The following is a 16,866-nucleotide window of genomic DNA, read 5'->3' as shown; positions in this document are numbered from 1 at the left end:
ATGGTTTAAACCAATCAGTCTATTCTAGAAAAAAGTCTGAAAGCGGCAGATCAATAGACATCTTGTTTACAAGATTTTTTTTCTCGTAAAATATGTGTTTGTATCTATATTAAGCCTGACAATAAAATCATATTAAGACATATCTGAAAAAGCTAATCAGAGAATACTGTAGGTCAGAATACACTAAATATGCCTAAACACTCTGAAAACTTAAATCAATGTTATTAATAAACTAGATGCAAGTAAAAATAAATACATAAATGACTGAAGCATGTATTACACAATCTAACAGTTAACCAGTCGTCAATGTACAATTTGCACACTGGTTATACTGTCAGCTGCATGTATTTATTTATTTTTTTAGCAAGCAGTATTGTTTTATTTCCGCAGGTGGGGACCTTTTCTTTAAAGCACACACATGCTGTAGACTCACACCAGACATGTGTAACAGCGCCTTTCATTTTGGTCTTATGAGGCAGCTTTGCAATGCTAGGAGAAAAAGAGGATCAAGAAGGACACGTTTAAAGTTTTTTTTTCTCTGGTTTAGTTCTTGAGTTCATGTATGTTAGGTGAATCTAGCAAGACATATTCATCAATGAAGAAGTTTCTGATCAGAAATGATTGTCTATTAATCATTTTGTATATCAGAAAAATTGCATTTAGACACTTTGTATGTATAGTGGAACTAAAAGAGGAACTAGACTATAGTCACAGAACCGACAAGACTTTTAGAACTGCTGAAGTATGAAGGAATCGCATCTCTCACACACACACACACACACACACATACTTGTTTTTGTGCCCCATGGGGACTTGTGACTAGAAGGTTACATATGGGGACAGCAATTTCTAAATACAATTAAGCCATAATTTCAACTCATATGTGTCCAGGGGATTTTTCTATCATAAAAACAATAATTTTTTATCAAGAATTCTGAAGTTTAAAAAAATGAATTTTTGTCAGGTTTTTCTATTCTTGTGGGGACGTCGCTATTTTGTCTTACCACAAGGAACCACCAGGTGTCAATATGACATACCAGTATATTATCATATTTTTATAATAAGTCACTGTAAGACTACAAATTACATTTAGACAACTATTAAAGAGTTATTTATAAGGGAAAATTGTGTGCATTTATATTTTATTGAATTTTACTTTTATCTTGCATTCTCTGTTTATTCTATGTTATATTACAATAGACCATTTCTAAGGGTGTAAACAGAAAAAAGTCTTAGCTTTTTTAATAAAATAAAATGTTTATCCTGCTCAGTTGTACACATATGTTGTTTTAATGTGCATTTAAATAATGTATGAGCATCTTGGCATTCTATCAAGCATTTCTTTTATTAGATATTCTGAGATACGCATAAAAATTAACGGAGACATAGCCAAATTTACGAGAATGTAAAAACTCAATACAACTCGGAAGTGTTTTAGTGTTTTAAACATTTATTTAAATTTTAACGTGAAAGTTTTAGTATACTGCTCTTTAAGCAGATGCATGTTGAGTTTGCTTAAACAAGATTCACATACATGTTGCCTTTAACAAAGACAAAACTGGTGAAGGCCCTTTTACATTTTTTTGCTTTAACGAAATCAAACTTGCTTTCAACAATCATGAAAAAAAAACAGTGGTGAAGGCCCTTTCACCTACCTCTCACATTTTTTTAAGTAATATATTTTCTTTCTTCCGGCAAACACGAAAAAAAATAATTAGATGAAGGTCCTTACCTTTCACAATTTTTTCTTTAGGGAATCAATGCGATTTTTTACATAAAATTTCACCCCCTCCCAACTTCTACTTTGAAGTGCTGCTGGGGAACTTTCGATACAGTTCATGCACTGGGCTTTACCAGGAACCTTTCCAGACATTATGAATTCCATCATTGTCTTCTCCACGGCCTTGATCTCCTCCACAGACCACCTTCTTCGCTCGTTTTGTGAAGATCCTAAATAAAATTTAAAACATAATTAGTGAAAAAAAGACTTAAAGACCAAATAAAACTAATTCATGGTCTTCAGTGTGTCTCATTGTTTTTAAAGTTGTATACACATTTTTGCTAAAATTTAGTTGATGGCTGACAATCTGTCATGTTTACATCACCCAGCAATAAAAGGAAAAAAATGCTTGCAATTAGTCACCATGTAAGTTTAACTATTCTCATAAATTACAGCAAGATGTCTAAAATTTTTAGTTAATAGTTATTTGTGAGCTTATGCATGCAGGCCACTTTTCATATGCTAACGAATATGTTATGCTATCAAAAATCAGATAATTTCAGAAACTGATTTTTATTTGTTTACATTCAAATCAGTTAAGCAGCTGCAAAGAAAACCACATTTACATAAGATTCTAAGGTTTGACAGATCAAAAGCAGTAGCTAAAAATGACTAATTATGACTTTTTTACTGTACTGTACCTGCAAATGCAGCACTTTTTTGTGATTCTGCATCAACTTTGTGAGTCAACAACATGATTTAAGGCTTTAATTAAACAGTATATGTAATATTACTGCTGCCCCTATATAAAAGTGCCCGCAGTATGGAGCAGGCAGTATTGATTGAATTCATGGATAATGACTAGAAGGAAATCCGTTTGTGACGTCTACCTTGCATGTACATGAATAAACTTTAGAAGAAAAACAGAAAGGGCAACTTATTTCAGAAGACATTTTAAAAAACAGCTTACTCTTTGTTCTGTGCGGTTCCGGCAAGTCCTTGCTAGTCGGCTGCAGTTTTTTAGGATTCTTGCCTCCTACAAACATACGAGTACAACTGAGAACATTATTCAGTAATGGCACAGAATACCTACTAAGTAAATTACCAGTAAATGTGTCACACATGTATTTAAGAAAATATTAGCAGTCGAAACAAAACATATTTTCACTTCATCCTCAGGATATAAAAATATATAATATAGAACATATAGAATAGAAAAATAATGAAAGCAAGTAAAGGGCAAATCATAAAAGCAGTGCACAGAATGAATTTTATTCACAATTATAACAACGTCAGAAGTTTTTAAAGCATCTTTTTTATTTAAATCTCATTACCTTTGGATGGTTCTTGGTGTTGTCCAACCTCAGCAGACTTCTTTGATTTCTCTGAAAAACAATACATCTCTTTTAGCACAAGATTTTTCAATAATAACTCCTAAATACCAATATCAGACCGTTGTCACAGCCACCTCCCCAACCTGAATCCCAGTACACCTGACCACAGTTCCCTAATAACTGATTAATTACACCCCTCATCAGTTTCCTTTATAAGCAATTACTCTGCACTTACCCATTGCTACTTACCTGTTATTGTCAACACATTTGTTCATTTCGCTAACCAATCCTTCAAAGCTTTCAGTATGGCCACAGAAGCACTCTCGACCTCCAAACATTTATTCTGTTTCCACCCAGGTTCATCCACCATTGGCAATTTCACTCACCAGACTTTGACAGTAGCTAGTGGGTGGAACGAGACCGTGCTCATTAGAACCTATCAACAAAGCTTGAACCCAAACATTCGTTCTGCTATTATGATGTACAACACCATTGAGTAATGGTGTCTGCCTATTGCCTATTCCAATCACTATCTGCTTGCCATATCTCCAACGCCACTCACGAGCTTGCCTCCTATGCTGCCTGTACTCCGGTACCAGATCTCTTGCAAGTGTACCTTACCCACGTCTCAAGCACAGAAGCTGAATGCCACCTACCTGCTGAAGTATGTTTATTCTGCGCTGCCCCTGGACATTTATTCATAGACTGCCTCATCAAGCCCCACGTCCAGTGTTGAATCCTGATACCCAAATCATGTCAGTGGTCGCATCAGAGTATTCTGCATTACAGGATGTCTTTAGTAAATGGGCAACCCCTTATCTTCCATCTCATCAGACATGGGACTGCACTATCCAGCTGCTGCCTAGAGCACAAGGCTATGGAGGAGTGTGTGGAGGACTTAATCATCAATCTCATTGCCTGCTTCCAGGTTCTTCTTTGTGGGCAAAAACAATGGAAGTCTCCATTATTGCATTACATTTACATTTTACATTTAGTCATTTAGCAGATGCTTTTATCCAAAGCGACTTACAAATGAGGACAAGGAAGCAACTTACACAACTATAAGAGCAACAGTGAATAAGTGCTGTAGGCAAGTTTCAGGTCTGTAAAGAAAGTATAAGAAGCAAGAATATTAGTAATTTTTTTTTTTTAATTAGTGGAGGAGCCAGAGAGGCAATTGCAGATTAGTAAGGAAGGTGGAGACTAAATAGTTGAGTTTTTAGTGGTTTCTTGATGACAGCGAGTGACTCTGCTGTTCTGATGCAGTTAGGGAGTTCATTCCACCAACTGGGCAGATTGAACGCGAGAGCTCGGGAAAGTGATTTCTTTCCTCTTTGGGATGGAACCACGAGGCGACGTTCATTCACAGAACGCAAGTTTCTAGAGGGCACATACATCTGCAGAAGTGAGAGCAGATAAGAAGGGGCAAAGCCAGAGGTCGCTTTGTAAGCAAACATCAGAGCTTTGAATTTGATGCGAGCAGCAACTGGCAGCCAGTGCAAACAGATGAGCAGTGGAGTGACATGTGCTCTTTTAGCTTCATTAAAGACCACTCGTGCTGCTGCATTCTGAAGCAGCTGAAGAGCATTAAATACCACACACTGAACTCCCAGGTAGTCCAGTTGCCTTACTTACCGACTGGAAGATGTAAAAGACAGCTTTCGTCAACCCTTTTGGTACTGCAAGTACCAGGTCATGCTGTATGTACTCTCCATCTTCCCAGCCATCTTTCATTATGCAAGGTGTTTTGTGAGTTCCTCCATTGTTTTGTTATTGTCTATATTGAAGACATCCTGATTAACTCCCTTAACTTGGCCAAATAGTGCCAGCACATCACAGCGGTCTTATAACATCTTTGCCTACAAACCCTTCTGTGCACAGATGACAACCTACTGGGACATCCAGGCAGTAGAAGACCCTCTGGCTCCTGCAAGCTTGGTATTGGTGGCACAGTGGATGCCAGTGGCCAAAGATGTCATCAGCTCCATCCGTCCCCAACATCACATAAGGGTATCAGGAGCCTCCTCTGGAGAAGACTGTAATCTCAGGCAGTCACCACAGCCACCTTCCCCACCTGAATCCTAATCAATCCGATCAAAATCCCCTGCTTACATTTTTATCGCACCTCTGCGCTCCCTCATCAGTTCCTTTTATTAACAGTCACTCTGCTCTTACCCAGAGTTTGATCTACGGTTCACACCAATGAACTTACCTGACTCACCCATTGCTACTTACCTGTTTGCTGTTGTTGGTTCTTTGTGTCCTGGTGCCTTTGTCTCCTGGTCTCATTGTTTTCTGTGTTCTCCTAGATTAATACCACTACCTGCACACAAAGACTCTAAAATAAGCAACAGGCCAATAATGATTACCTGCTCCACTCAGTGCGATGTTCAGACCTAACTTTGTTAACCGCATCAGCTAAACTCTCCCACTCTATTTTTTTCTTTTGTTATTAATTCTGGAGGACAAACTTGCAAATAAAACAGTTTTTCTCTGGTCTACCTCCGAAAACAGCACCTCACATTCACATTCTGTTCAAAGTTCCTCTTTTTGCTTCATTTTGCCGTTACTTTTTCGTTGGGTTTTGCCAAAGTAGAGTCATTAGCATATTCATACGGGGGAGGAGGCAGGGAGGGGTTTTGTTCTCGTGCATGTTGCGCTCAGTTTCACGTTCATTCAGATGTACAAACAGAATATGCGCGAGATTTGGCGTACGCAGTGTTTCATACATCTGAATTTTTTTCTGTGTTTTAGTATGATTTCCACGCAAGTCTTCGTACATGAGGCCCCTGGTCTCTTGATTTATCCTGTCTCCAGTCTCACTGTGTGCATGACTACAGCAATGACACCCAGTTTTTTTTCCCAAGTAATGTGTACCATTTTCCACCTTTCCCATCATTTCCCTTCAGTTGAAGAACATTGAGAATTTAATAAGATCATAACTAATGAGAATGTTTAAAATAATAATTTTAATTGTCACTTATTGTGCTGTGTGCTTTAAGAATATGTTGTCCTTAATGTTTTTTTTCGGGACTAAAAGCAAGCTGAAAAGAAAAGTGAATGATGTGTGTAAACAGCAGAAGTGATATCCTCCATGTTTAGGCGAACACACTTTCACTTTCATGCAATGAAGATAATGCACAGAGGAAAGATGACTGTGGAGCTGCATTTTTCACTGGTGTCTAAACACCAAGAGCTGTATGATAAACACAACAGCAACAACAATGTCAGCAGGAGGACATTATTATGGAGAGTAGCAAACATGATTTAATCCTGAGTTTCATTTCACTTTTCTTCCATGACATGTACAAGCCTTAACACTGACAATACATGACAATAAACCATACATTTGCTTTTATTTTACTATGTTTGTGGTCATTATTCCTTGCTAAGCACAAAACAAATAACACACATTACACATACAGTACCTGCTGAATTTGAAGGTGAGGCACCATTTCCAGTTGACTCAATCTCATTTTCAGACTCGGATCCATCACTGTCCAGCAAAAGTTTCTCTATAACAGACAAAATTATTAGGCAACAACTTTTGAATAACATTCAACAATTGTCTATAACTAATGCTGGTGTTCCCGGTAATAACCCGGGAATACTTTACCTTGGGGATCAATCTGGATTTCATCCAAATTCTGTCCTTTAAACTGTGAAAGCTGTCCTCGTTCCATGGCCATCAAGACTTTGCTAATTTTTGCTAGCTGCAATGTGCCTTCAGGAAGTCTGTAATATTGCCTGTGGACCCTGATGTCATGCCCTAAAAAATCTGCGAGGTTATCCATTTCATTCTCTTTTAAGTTTAGCACCTTGGACATAGTGGCCATGTGCTTTCGCAGTTTGGTGGAGGACAATGCCTCGGGGTGCTTTGCTCCACAGCTTTTTGCTATGTTACGAATTACGTCAGATCCTCTGAAGAAAGTGAGAGCTTGGGGTCTTCCGAACATAAAGACGTTCTCATCTGGCACATCACAGCTGCGGCGAGTCTTCACCAACAACTCCATTGAGACGACCATATCAGGAGTGAGTAAAATGGGGACTTTTCTGCCACGTTTTCCTCGGACTTCGATTCTTTGAAAATGACTACAAAGTGACTTCTCTAGATCGGACAGAGCAAGCTCAACATCCGGATGAGTTGAGGATGTGTCCCTTAATGTAAACGAATTAAGTGACATCTTAGACACCTCTCCTTCCCTTCTTCGATTAAATAGTATCACCTGACAAAGCGTGACTTTGGCAAGTTCTGCCCAGTGCTTCATACTTTGTTCTTCCTCAAGTCTTGCTTGATATGCCTTACTTTGGCAGTCAAGATACTGATGCATTTTCTTCACATCTTCCGCAAACGGAAGAAGCTGTGGACAGTTCCATTTAACTTCACTCAAATTACGAAGGGCCTGGGATGACACACACTCACTCCATTTAGTGTCACATATTTGCTTGAAGGCTTGCACGTTGCTAAGACTATTCTTATCATCTGCCATCATGGCATCACACTCAATAATGCTGGCCATCTTCTTGAGGTTGTGCCCTAACTTCAGTGCTAAAGATGGTGTTTTAAATGTGCTTGTCTCTTCGTTCAAGCCAGCTACACTGTGAACTGCTTGAATAACATAAGGGAAATTAGCTGGAATAAAGAAATCAGACACCTCCTTCAGCTTACCATTTTTTTTCCCTTCGAGGACAAGACGTCCAGTTTCACGCATTTTTTGCCTGATGTATTCATGCTTTGTAACATCATGGCCATGCTTATTGAAGAGATGTTGCCCTAATTTCAGTATGATTTTCTCTTTGCGGACAACATGGGTTATCTCATCGTCATGCATATCAAGCACCATTTTCCAAAACCTTTCACTTATACTGTCTGGAACAGGTTCAGCATATGAGCAAAGTGACTGAACACGAGTTTTCCCTGGTTTCATTTTGTTAATTTTCTGGCTCAGCTGGCATCTTTGCATATGCCGCCATAGCGATTTTCTCTTCAGATACGCTGAACAGTTAATGCAGTGCAAATAATCACTTGCATTTACTGGTGCAGTGGATTGTTGTTTAGGAATCACCGTTCCTCTTCCTTCACTGAGTACCTGAGCGTTATGACATCGGTTCCCCTTATTCCTTAACAAACTCAGCTGTATTTTTCGCTCTTTAGAGCCTTTCGGAAAAGCAATCGCTCTTGCCACCTCTGGCTTATCTTTATGTTTAGACTCTAGGTGACGTGCGATTTTACTGAATGGTTTGAAGCAGAAAAGGCAGTAAAACTTTTTGTTATATAGTCTGGCTCCATCTTTTTTTTTTTTGAGCATCATGACATTCACATTAAGATTATTGGGTGAATGTGATTCTTCATGTTCTCCTGATGAAGAAGATTGAAGTGAACTGTCCTGTTTGTCAGATGCAGAGGATTGTGAAGGAGACGCACGTCTTTTTTTACATGCTGGAACATTTGAAGTTGACTTTACCTTTTTCTTATTATTACTTATCTTTTTTACTAAACTCTCTACTTTTTCTGAAGTGTTACTGTCAGACTCTTCAGTATCTGGCACGTAATCATCCTCACTGATATCTGATCTTGATGAAGATTCTTCTGAAGCATAACCAAGTATTTTCTTGTTAAGCTACAAATAAAAGCCACAAGTTAGAAATCAGAAGTGACAAGACCAACGACATCTTAAAATTATGTGTATATCTGCAGCCACTGAATCGCTGGTAGTCATGACAGGCTACCAGTTTGTAACATTTTAAAAATATATATCTTATTTTGTGCTAAAAAGAAAAAACTGTGTTTTCAACCTTTTGAGGCTAAGTAAATAGAAAACAAATACAATTTTTGGGGTAAACTATAACTGTGGCTCACTGTCTAGACTGCATACTAAACACAGTGCTGAAATCTGGCACAGGTGCTCTAGTGCATGCTAACACACTACCAAATTTGGGGGCCAATTGCTGACTAGAGAGCACTGCAAACTGAAAATAACAAGTTTTGATGGCATGGTGAAAACACAAATCATACTTAACATAAGACTCACCAATCAAATTAAATCATTTAACACAACTAACCTTTGTTTTACACTTTGAAATCAAAAAATAAATTTTCTCGCGTTCCTCATTTAAAGTTTTTGTATACGCCTTCATATAAAAAATATTTAAATGCGTGTATGTGTGTGTGAGAGATCGACGAACGAGTGCTCACTTCACTGCTCTGCAGATGCTGTGAACGGCTGGGTATATTTATTTTGGAGATAATATAAAATATGTTACGTACATACGTTGCTGCTGTTACGTACAAATTACGTATCAACTCAACACAATAATATCATATTACATCTAGACAAAATAGCCTAAGCTATATTAAATTAATTTAAAGAAATATTGTATATAATAAAAACATTAAATAAATAAACCAATATAAAATAAAAGCTATATCAATTTAGGTATATATAATACAAATAAATTAAACGGTTTCAAGCCATTTTTAACTTTCATTTTACAAAGGCCTATCTGGAAAAAAATATATTTTCTAAAAACAATAAACAATGGAGGAGTTTTGAAATATTATTTATAAAGTATTTGGAGATGATGATATTAATCAAATCGTGCAAACAGAGCATTTTTGGGTGAGCGAAAGCAAAACTACCTTCTTCTTGTTTTATATTATGGCTGGTGCGCTCGGTCATCCCTCTGTTAGTGGCGAGACCACTCGATGCACGATGCCAGCAGTCGGCCAGCGAGTAAACTAATATAATGAATAAATATACATAGGCCTATGCGTATACATCATTTAATGCATTTAATAGGTTCGCATTCTGCACTGCGAGTCATTGGCCTGACAGTGGAAACGCGACATAATTTCAGCCTCACTGCTCAAGCTCTCTGACTATTGGCTCAGCCCGGCCCGATAAAAGCCCTGGCTCGCACTAGCCCAACAGTGGAAATGTATGGAGCTAGATTTGTTTCTTTATTATTCAATCAAAAATATTTAGTTTTAAAGTAAAATTAAGTATGTTGTAATTAAAGAATTAAAGATTTCAAATAAAAAACACGTTTAATTTAAAAAAATTGGCCAATGATAATAAAATATTTTGGATTGCAAAAATAAACACTTGTCCTATTATGCAGTTACCACAATTTTCATTGCATACTCATTAATTTTGCTCTCTTTTCTGCTGTCTTTTATTGCACATGTAGAATCTTTGCTTGCAGGTTGAAAGATTTTGCTTGTGAGTTGAAAAGTTTTGAACCCTTAAATGCCGGGGTTAAATTTGTGTCTTTATTACTCAAACAAACATATGAAGTTTGACCAAAACTAGGTAGAATGCAATTAAAAAATTAAAGATTTGAAATAATAAAAAAACATTTATTTAAAAAAATTCACACTGCAAAAAATAAACTATTGCCATGTTATGCGGTTACCACCAGATTAATGCACTGTGTGCTCATTCATTTTGCTTTCGGTTTTGTTTAATTTTTTGCGAATCTAAAATTTTTGCTTTTGAGTTGAAAAGTTTTGTGAGTTGAAAACTGCAGCTCAGTGGGCGGGATCTTCTGAAACACCTTATTCTATTAGTCATCTTGATTGAGGTCACAGATTGGCCACGCCCATTACATTTTCACGCGGTTGGAATGGACTGCCTTGCCTTCTGTGACAGGAGCGAGCTATGGCGAGCAGCAGGTCTTCTTCAAGGTAGGTTAACTGAAACTGTATAATAACTTGTGTATTACCATACATATTTCCCATCTAAATATGTTACGACTGCTAGTATTAAACTCTGTCTAGTCAGTGATATTTTTGAATTCTCTCGATAAACTAACATTAGCTGTCGGCCATCAGTACTGTACAGTTGTAAAGGGCAACGCAAGGCCAGTGTATTTTGGAAAATATACATTGATGTATTATTAAAGTCAGGCTTTTTGTCTGTAGATGATGGCCAGGTGTACAGTAGGTCTGCAAACAGACTGGGATACATTCTCGGCAACCATTAATCTTCAGTCAGTTTCCAGACAAAAGCTACTGTCTCTTTGAACTGGAGCATCATATTTATTCTCCACTGTTAGAAAATGTAGTAACTCAGTGTATGTATATTTCATTACAAACGTGACAAATATTTATTTCGTATATTTCGTTTCGCATATAAATGTTAGTTCATACATTAGTTAACTTGAATTAATTATGAACAGGATATCTGTTAAGCAATAATTAATCTTTGTTAATGTTAACTAAACATATTAATGCATAAGTTAAAAAATGATGGTGAACGAGTTTGTTTAGCATAAACTTTGGTAACGTTAACTTAGTCATGTTCTATTGTATCTCCTTATATTAACAGCTTGATGCAATTAGCCAATGTTTATGGACAAATACAATAATGTATTTGTTCACTGACTAGATAACATAACTAAATAAACAGCATTTATTCAGTAATACTACATTTTTGTTAACGGAAACTTATACAAATAGCAATGTTACTTAATGCAGCAAATACTGAACAGCTCACATTGTTCAACAGGCATGTCATTCATGTTTGTAGACTTTTTACTAACATGATTTATCTCTAGCAAAGCATTAGTTGAGGGAATTAGGAACATTGTTGTAAAATGTGCACTACTTCAACACGCTACATTTGTAAACTGACTTACCACTAACCCAACATTATAACTGATGTGTTACTAACATCTTTGGGTTTATTACAAAGCAGTAATTAATGATTTTACTGGATATATATATATCAGGAACAATTATGTTAGTAAAGAATTAACGTTGGAGAGGTGCACACTTCATAATAAGCTTTCTGATTTCCTTAAAAAATGCTCAGTTACTGAGTGATAAACCATGTTAGTAAAGAGTTTGCAAATGTTAGTAACACAATATACAATGTTGAAGTCGTTTTGAAAAGTAACAGGGCAGTTTGCAGGTGATCTTCGCTATATAATTTGTTTAGGCATTATTGCAAATATTTGGTCTTTAAAGGAACTGGTATAAATCAGTTGTAAAGTAAAAATGTATTTATAAAACAACAATACATAGACACGAGAGATATGTGGATTATAAATATTACATTAATCAGAACAATTTTCTCATCTGTTTCTTCAATTTATCCTTACAGGTTGATCACTCAGTCTTAGCGGGCGTAAAACATCTGCTTTGACTCCTCCAATGTCCACATCTGCGCTGACTTCACAGACGTTTACATCTACACTGTCTTAAATCAACGAATCAACATCCACAATGATTCCACAGGCGTCTCCATCTGCATTGTCTACTTAGACATCAACATCTGCACTGACTGACCAGACATTTATTCACTAAACTCTTCAATCACCACCTGATGTGTGTTGAATTATTTTCTGGAATTGTGTCGGATTTGGACAATAGTAGATTTTGACTTTTTATAAGTGATTTTAAATATATTTTTTATACATTTATTGTTTCCCTTTCTGGAATTTATTTTGCATTGAAGAAATATAAATGTTTTATTTTATTTTATTAATTCAGCTAAAATATTTCCCAGCTGTAGCTTTTAATAACAAAAATACTGTTACATAAATGGTATAATACACTTTACTGCAGTATAGTAAAGCACTATAGCATGTGTCTGTATAAATTATATTTTTATGTGGAAGATATGTGTAGAAGATACATTTATTTAGTAGTGCATTTGCCAACATATACGTATTTTTTATACGGTATACGGTTTAAGTAATAATACAGTAGTAGTAGGGATGTTAAAAAATGCCTGTCAGCTATAATTTAACATAAAATCGTGGCAGCGACCTAAATCTACCTTTTAAAAATGAGTTTACAGTCCATCTCATGTATATATATATTACGTTTTCACGCGATTGTACTGGACTCCTTTAGTGACCAGAGCGAGCAACAGGTCTTCTTCAAGGTAAGTATAATAACTTGTATATTACCATCCACATTTTCCTAAACTCTGTCTAGTCAGTGATATTGATGAATACTCTCGATTGACTAACATTAGATGAAATATGTGCAAGATATATATATATATATATTAGAGATATAAGATATATATATATATATATATATATATATATATATATATATATATATATATATATATATATATATATATATATATAAATAAAACAATACATGTGTTCAAAAGTATGTGCACAGCTGAGACGTGCACAACTGTGTTCTCCATCGCATCTGCATCCAGATTATATTGGTGGACTTACAGCTAATCTGACTAGACAGAGTTTAATACTAGCAGTCGTAACATATTTAGATGGGAAATATGTATGGTAATACACAAGATATTATACAGTTTCAGTTAACCTACCTTAAAGAAGACCTGCTGCTCGCCATAGCTCGCTCCTGTCACAGAAGGCAAGGCAGTCCATTCCAACCGCGTGAAAATGTAATGGGCGTGGCCAATCTGTGACCTCAATCAAGATGACTAATAGAATAAGGTGTTTCAGAAGATCCCGCCCACTGAGCTGCAGTTTTCAACTCACAAAACTTTTCAACTCAAAAGCAAAAATTTTAGATTCGCAAAAAATTAAACAAAACCGAAAGCAAAATAAATGAGCACACAGTGCATTAATCTGGTGGTAACCGCATAACATGGCAATAGTTTATTTTTTGCAGTGTGAATTTTTTTAAATAAATGTTTTTTTATTATTTTAAATCTTTAATTTTTTAATTGCATTCTACCTAGTTTTGGTCAAACTTCATATGTTTGTTTGAGTAATAAAGACACAAATTTAACCCCGGCATTTAAGGGTTCAAAACTTTTCAACTCACAAGCAAAATATTTCAACCTGCAAGCAAAGATTCTACATGTGCAATAAAAGACAGCAGAAAAGAGAGCAAAATTAATGAGTATGCAATGAAAATTGTGGTAACTGCATAATAGCACAAGTGTTTATTTTTGCAATCCAAAATATTTTATTATCATTGGCCAATTTTTTTAAATTAAACGTGTTTTTTATTTGAAATCTTTAATTTTTTAATTACAACATACTTAATTTTACTTTAAAACTAAATATTTTTGATTGAATAATAAAAAAACAAATCTAGCTCCATAGAAATGCGGCTAATGACTTGTGATGGCTTTGGAGAGTTTAGATGTTGAAAAATACAGTTCTATGAATCACTAGTGGCTGCTTACCTTTGTCTCTTCTTTAGCACAAGCTGTCACCTCATCCACTGCAAATTCTGTCACAGATGACAGGAATGTTATTCAGGTTGACAATGAACAATGCCAATATGGCTGTTCATACTAAAGTAAAACATTCCTTTCAGTAAAACTTCAATACATTTTTGGTTTGTTTCCTTGTACTAGTTACAGTTCTAAAACCCTTAAAATAAATATCACTATAGGATAACAAATCCAGAAGACTTAGCAAAAGCCTTATCAACAACACACAGAACACTTAAAAATAATGTCTATGTTTAGTTAACCATTAAAATAATGCACGATTATGCTGGATATTTCTTTTTTTTAAAGGTTGTGCTCTAACAAAGTTAAACTCAGGTTAGTCTGGCTCAAAAAGTGGAGTATGATTCTTATATGTAAGGATTATTTTGAGTACTAGCTAACAGGACAATTCATGATCTTAACTTTACCTGTGCATCCAGAGTATCTGTCACTTTTATCGTCCTGCAAGCACAAGTGTGATAATCAGTCAAACATCATGCTCTAACATTACCTTATACTGTCATTACAACTGCAATACTGTAGTATAATTTGACAATAATTAAATATTCAACACTGTGAAATAAGACTAGACATATTCATGACATTTGACTGAAAATTAGCATTTTTTTAATCTAGAAAACTCCCTTATAAAACTAGAAATATTGTACTGAATTAATTTAAATTGTCTCTTGCATTACTGAAGAACAACATTCCTATTTTTGTGGATAAAGTAAATAGATTTTGCCTTGCCAGAGGCCTGCTGCACGTGCAGGCCGCTAACGTTAACAATAACAACAATGATCAAAACATCTTGGTAAAAATATGCAGTCTGGCAAGAACATGAATTCAAACAATATTTCAAAAGTAAACGAAGATTATACGTAAATGTACGCAAATACAATAAACGTTTAATGTACAGTTAAATTGCAAAATCTCTTAGCAATTCCAGCGTTTGGCTTAAAACGCGATCGTAAGAATCTAACTTTAACGTTACAGTTAAAGTTACCCTAACTAATATTATTGTCAGTTTGATACATTAATCTGTACTTTCTGCAAAGCAGCTTCGAGATTATGCCGATTATCAAAAGCGCTTGAGACATAAAATAACGCGATTTTTATGATATAATATAGTTGCAAACAATACATAAACATAAACATTCGCATATATTGAAGTGATCGTACAAATCATAAACTTACCTGTCCTTCAGACATGTTGACGTCTTCGCGCCTTTACTCACAGCATCCTCTCTGACCCTGTCCTGCTGTGTCGCAGGTGTGTGTGTGGGGGGGAGGGGATGGTCGCGGTGGGGACGCAAAATCTCCGGTCACGTGTAATGTCACACTCCCGCGCTGCTTTAGCGCGGGTCGCCGACTGAACCGCGGTCTGGCGCATGCATACACAGCGGATGGCCTTCAGCAGCAATCCAGCACTGACAGCTCTAATGTGTCAGTCGAACTTTTACTCGAAATTATTCAGCTTATTACCCGAACATATTTGCTCTAACTAAATAAATGCATTATGGTTAAAGGGAATTTTAATAGCTTAACGAAAAAAAAGTTATAATTAAGATACAAAGAACCCCCTTATTATTAAATGCTGTATTCTGACAACACATAAATAAATGGATCCCATTTAGAACTATTAAATAATTCACAAAAAAAATTTCATTAACTATTACAAACACTTGTAATAAATAAAGGCATTCAATCCTGCTGTCAGGGTGTAAATAATACAACATGTGTTTTATTATGTTTCCATTCATTCATTCATTCATGTTTAGTCCCTGATTGGGGTCGCCATAGCGGAATAAACTGCCATTATGTGTCCATTATGTTTTATTATAATACCAACATTTGGTAATTTAACATTTTGGACCACATAAATGTATTAGATGTGATGCATTGACCATGCACACCTACATACATCCATTACTTTATTATTAAAAGGGAATAAACTACTGTTTATTGCAACTTATCTGAACATCATTATCAAAACTCTTTAATATGTCCAGTCAATTTAATATGAGCATGTAATACCATCTAACTACATCTTTATGGTATTCTTTAAGGCAAACAGGCCTAAATAAATGCAAGGCCCTTAAAATGGTTTGTTCATCTTCAACTACTGATACCAGCACATCACAGGCCTATCTAATAGAAAGTGTGGCAAAATGAAATGGTTTGTGGGAATATTCCTGAGCAGGTATAATAGCTTACGTGATGGTAGCTCCAGAGAGCCTCACAGCACCTACACTGCTCTTAAAGAGAGTCTAGCAGCAGAGCGAGTGAAGCAAGAGTGTGGAGGGGTTGTTGCTGGATCAGATACGTTTGTGGCCGGAAGTTAACGAATATGATTTATATTATCTATTAAATTACCCAATAAATAGTATTTCATTAATGTCTACAACCACCCTAACCGTCACAGTACTGTAAAAATATAAATTATTGTTATACAGTGTCATAAAAAATGCTTCTGTATTGATGTGTATTTGCAGTTCCGGCCGGCCTTGTATCCTATCTACACTTTACTGTGTGGAGGGAGAGAGCTGACATCTAAAGATGGCCTCATACTGTAGGTCCATGAACCTGATTCTTCCTGCTAGTTTAGTTATTAAAATGCACAGTTTACTTAGATACTTAG

General features: G+C 35.9%; 2 protein-coding genes across 38 annotated transcripts in view; both read right to left on the bottom strand.

Moving 5' to 3' along the window:
- rbfox3a (RNA binding fox-1 homolog 3a) overlaps positions 1–16,866 on the bottom strand; it is an 886,893-nt gene that overhangs the window by 387,100 nt on the left and 482,927 nt on the right. The gene's annotated exons all lie outside the window — the stretch shown is intronic.
- On the bottom strand, positions 1,431–15,475 carry LOC147841442 (uncharacterized). Of its 2 annotated transcripts, XM_087276571.1 has the most exons (8): positions 15,423–15,475; positions 14,654–14,687; positions 14,196–14,242; positions 6,671–8,675; positions 6,483–6,569; positions 3,055–3,105; positions 2,691–2,756; positions 1,431–1,950 (listed from the first exon to the last, which is right to left on the bottom strand). In XM_087276571.1, the coding sequence occupies exons 1-8, from the start codon at positions 15,435–15,437 to the stop codon at positions 1,736–1,738; spliced, it is 2,520 nt and encodes an 839-aa protein (XP_087132697.1). In that variant the 5' UTR covers positions 15,438–15,475; the 3' UTR covers positions 1,431–1,735. The 2 variants fall into 2 exon arrangements, with proteins under 2 accessions (XP_087132697.1, XP_087132698.1); XM_087276572.1 differs by lacking the exons at positions 6,483–6,569; positions 6,671–8,675.

Source organism: Danio rerio, chromosome 12 (genome assembly GCF_052040795.2).
Source record: "Danio rerio strain M-AB ecotype USA chromosome 12, GRCz13ab, whole genome shotgun sequence".
Lineage (NCBI taxonomy): Eukaryota > Metazoa > Chordata > Actinopteri > Cypriniformes > Danionidae > Danio > Danio rerio.
The sequence above is the reverse complement of the archived record's forward strand: the minus strand, read 5'-3'. Positions and strand labels throughout refer to the sequence as shown.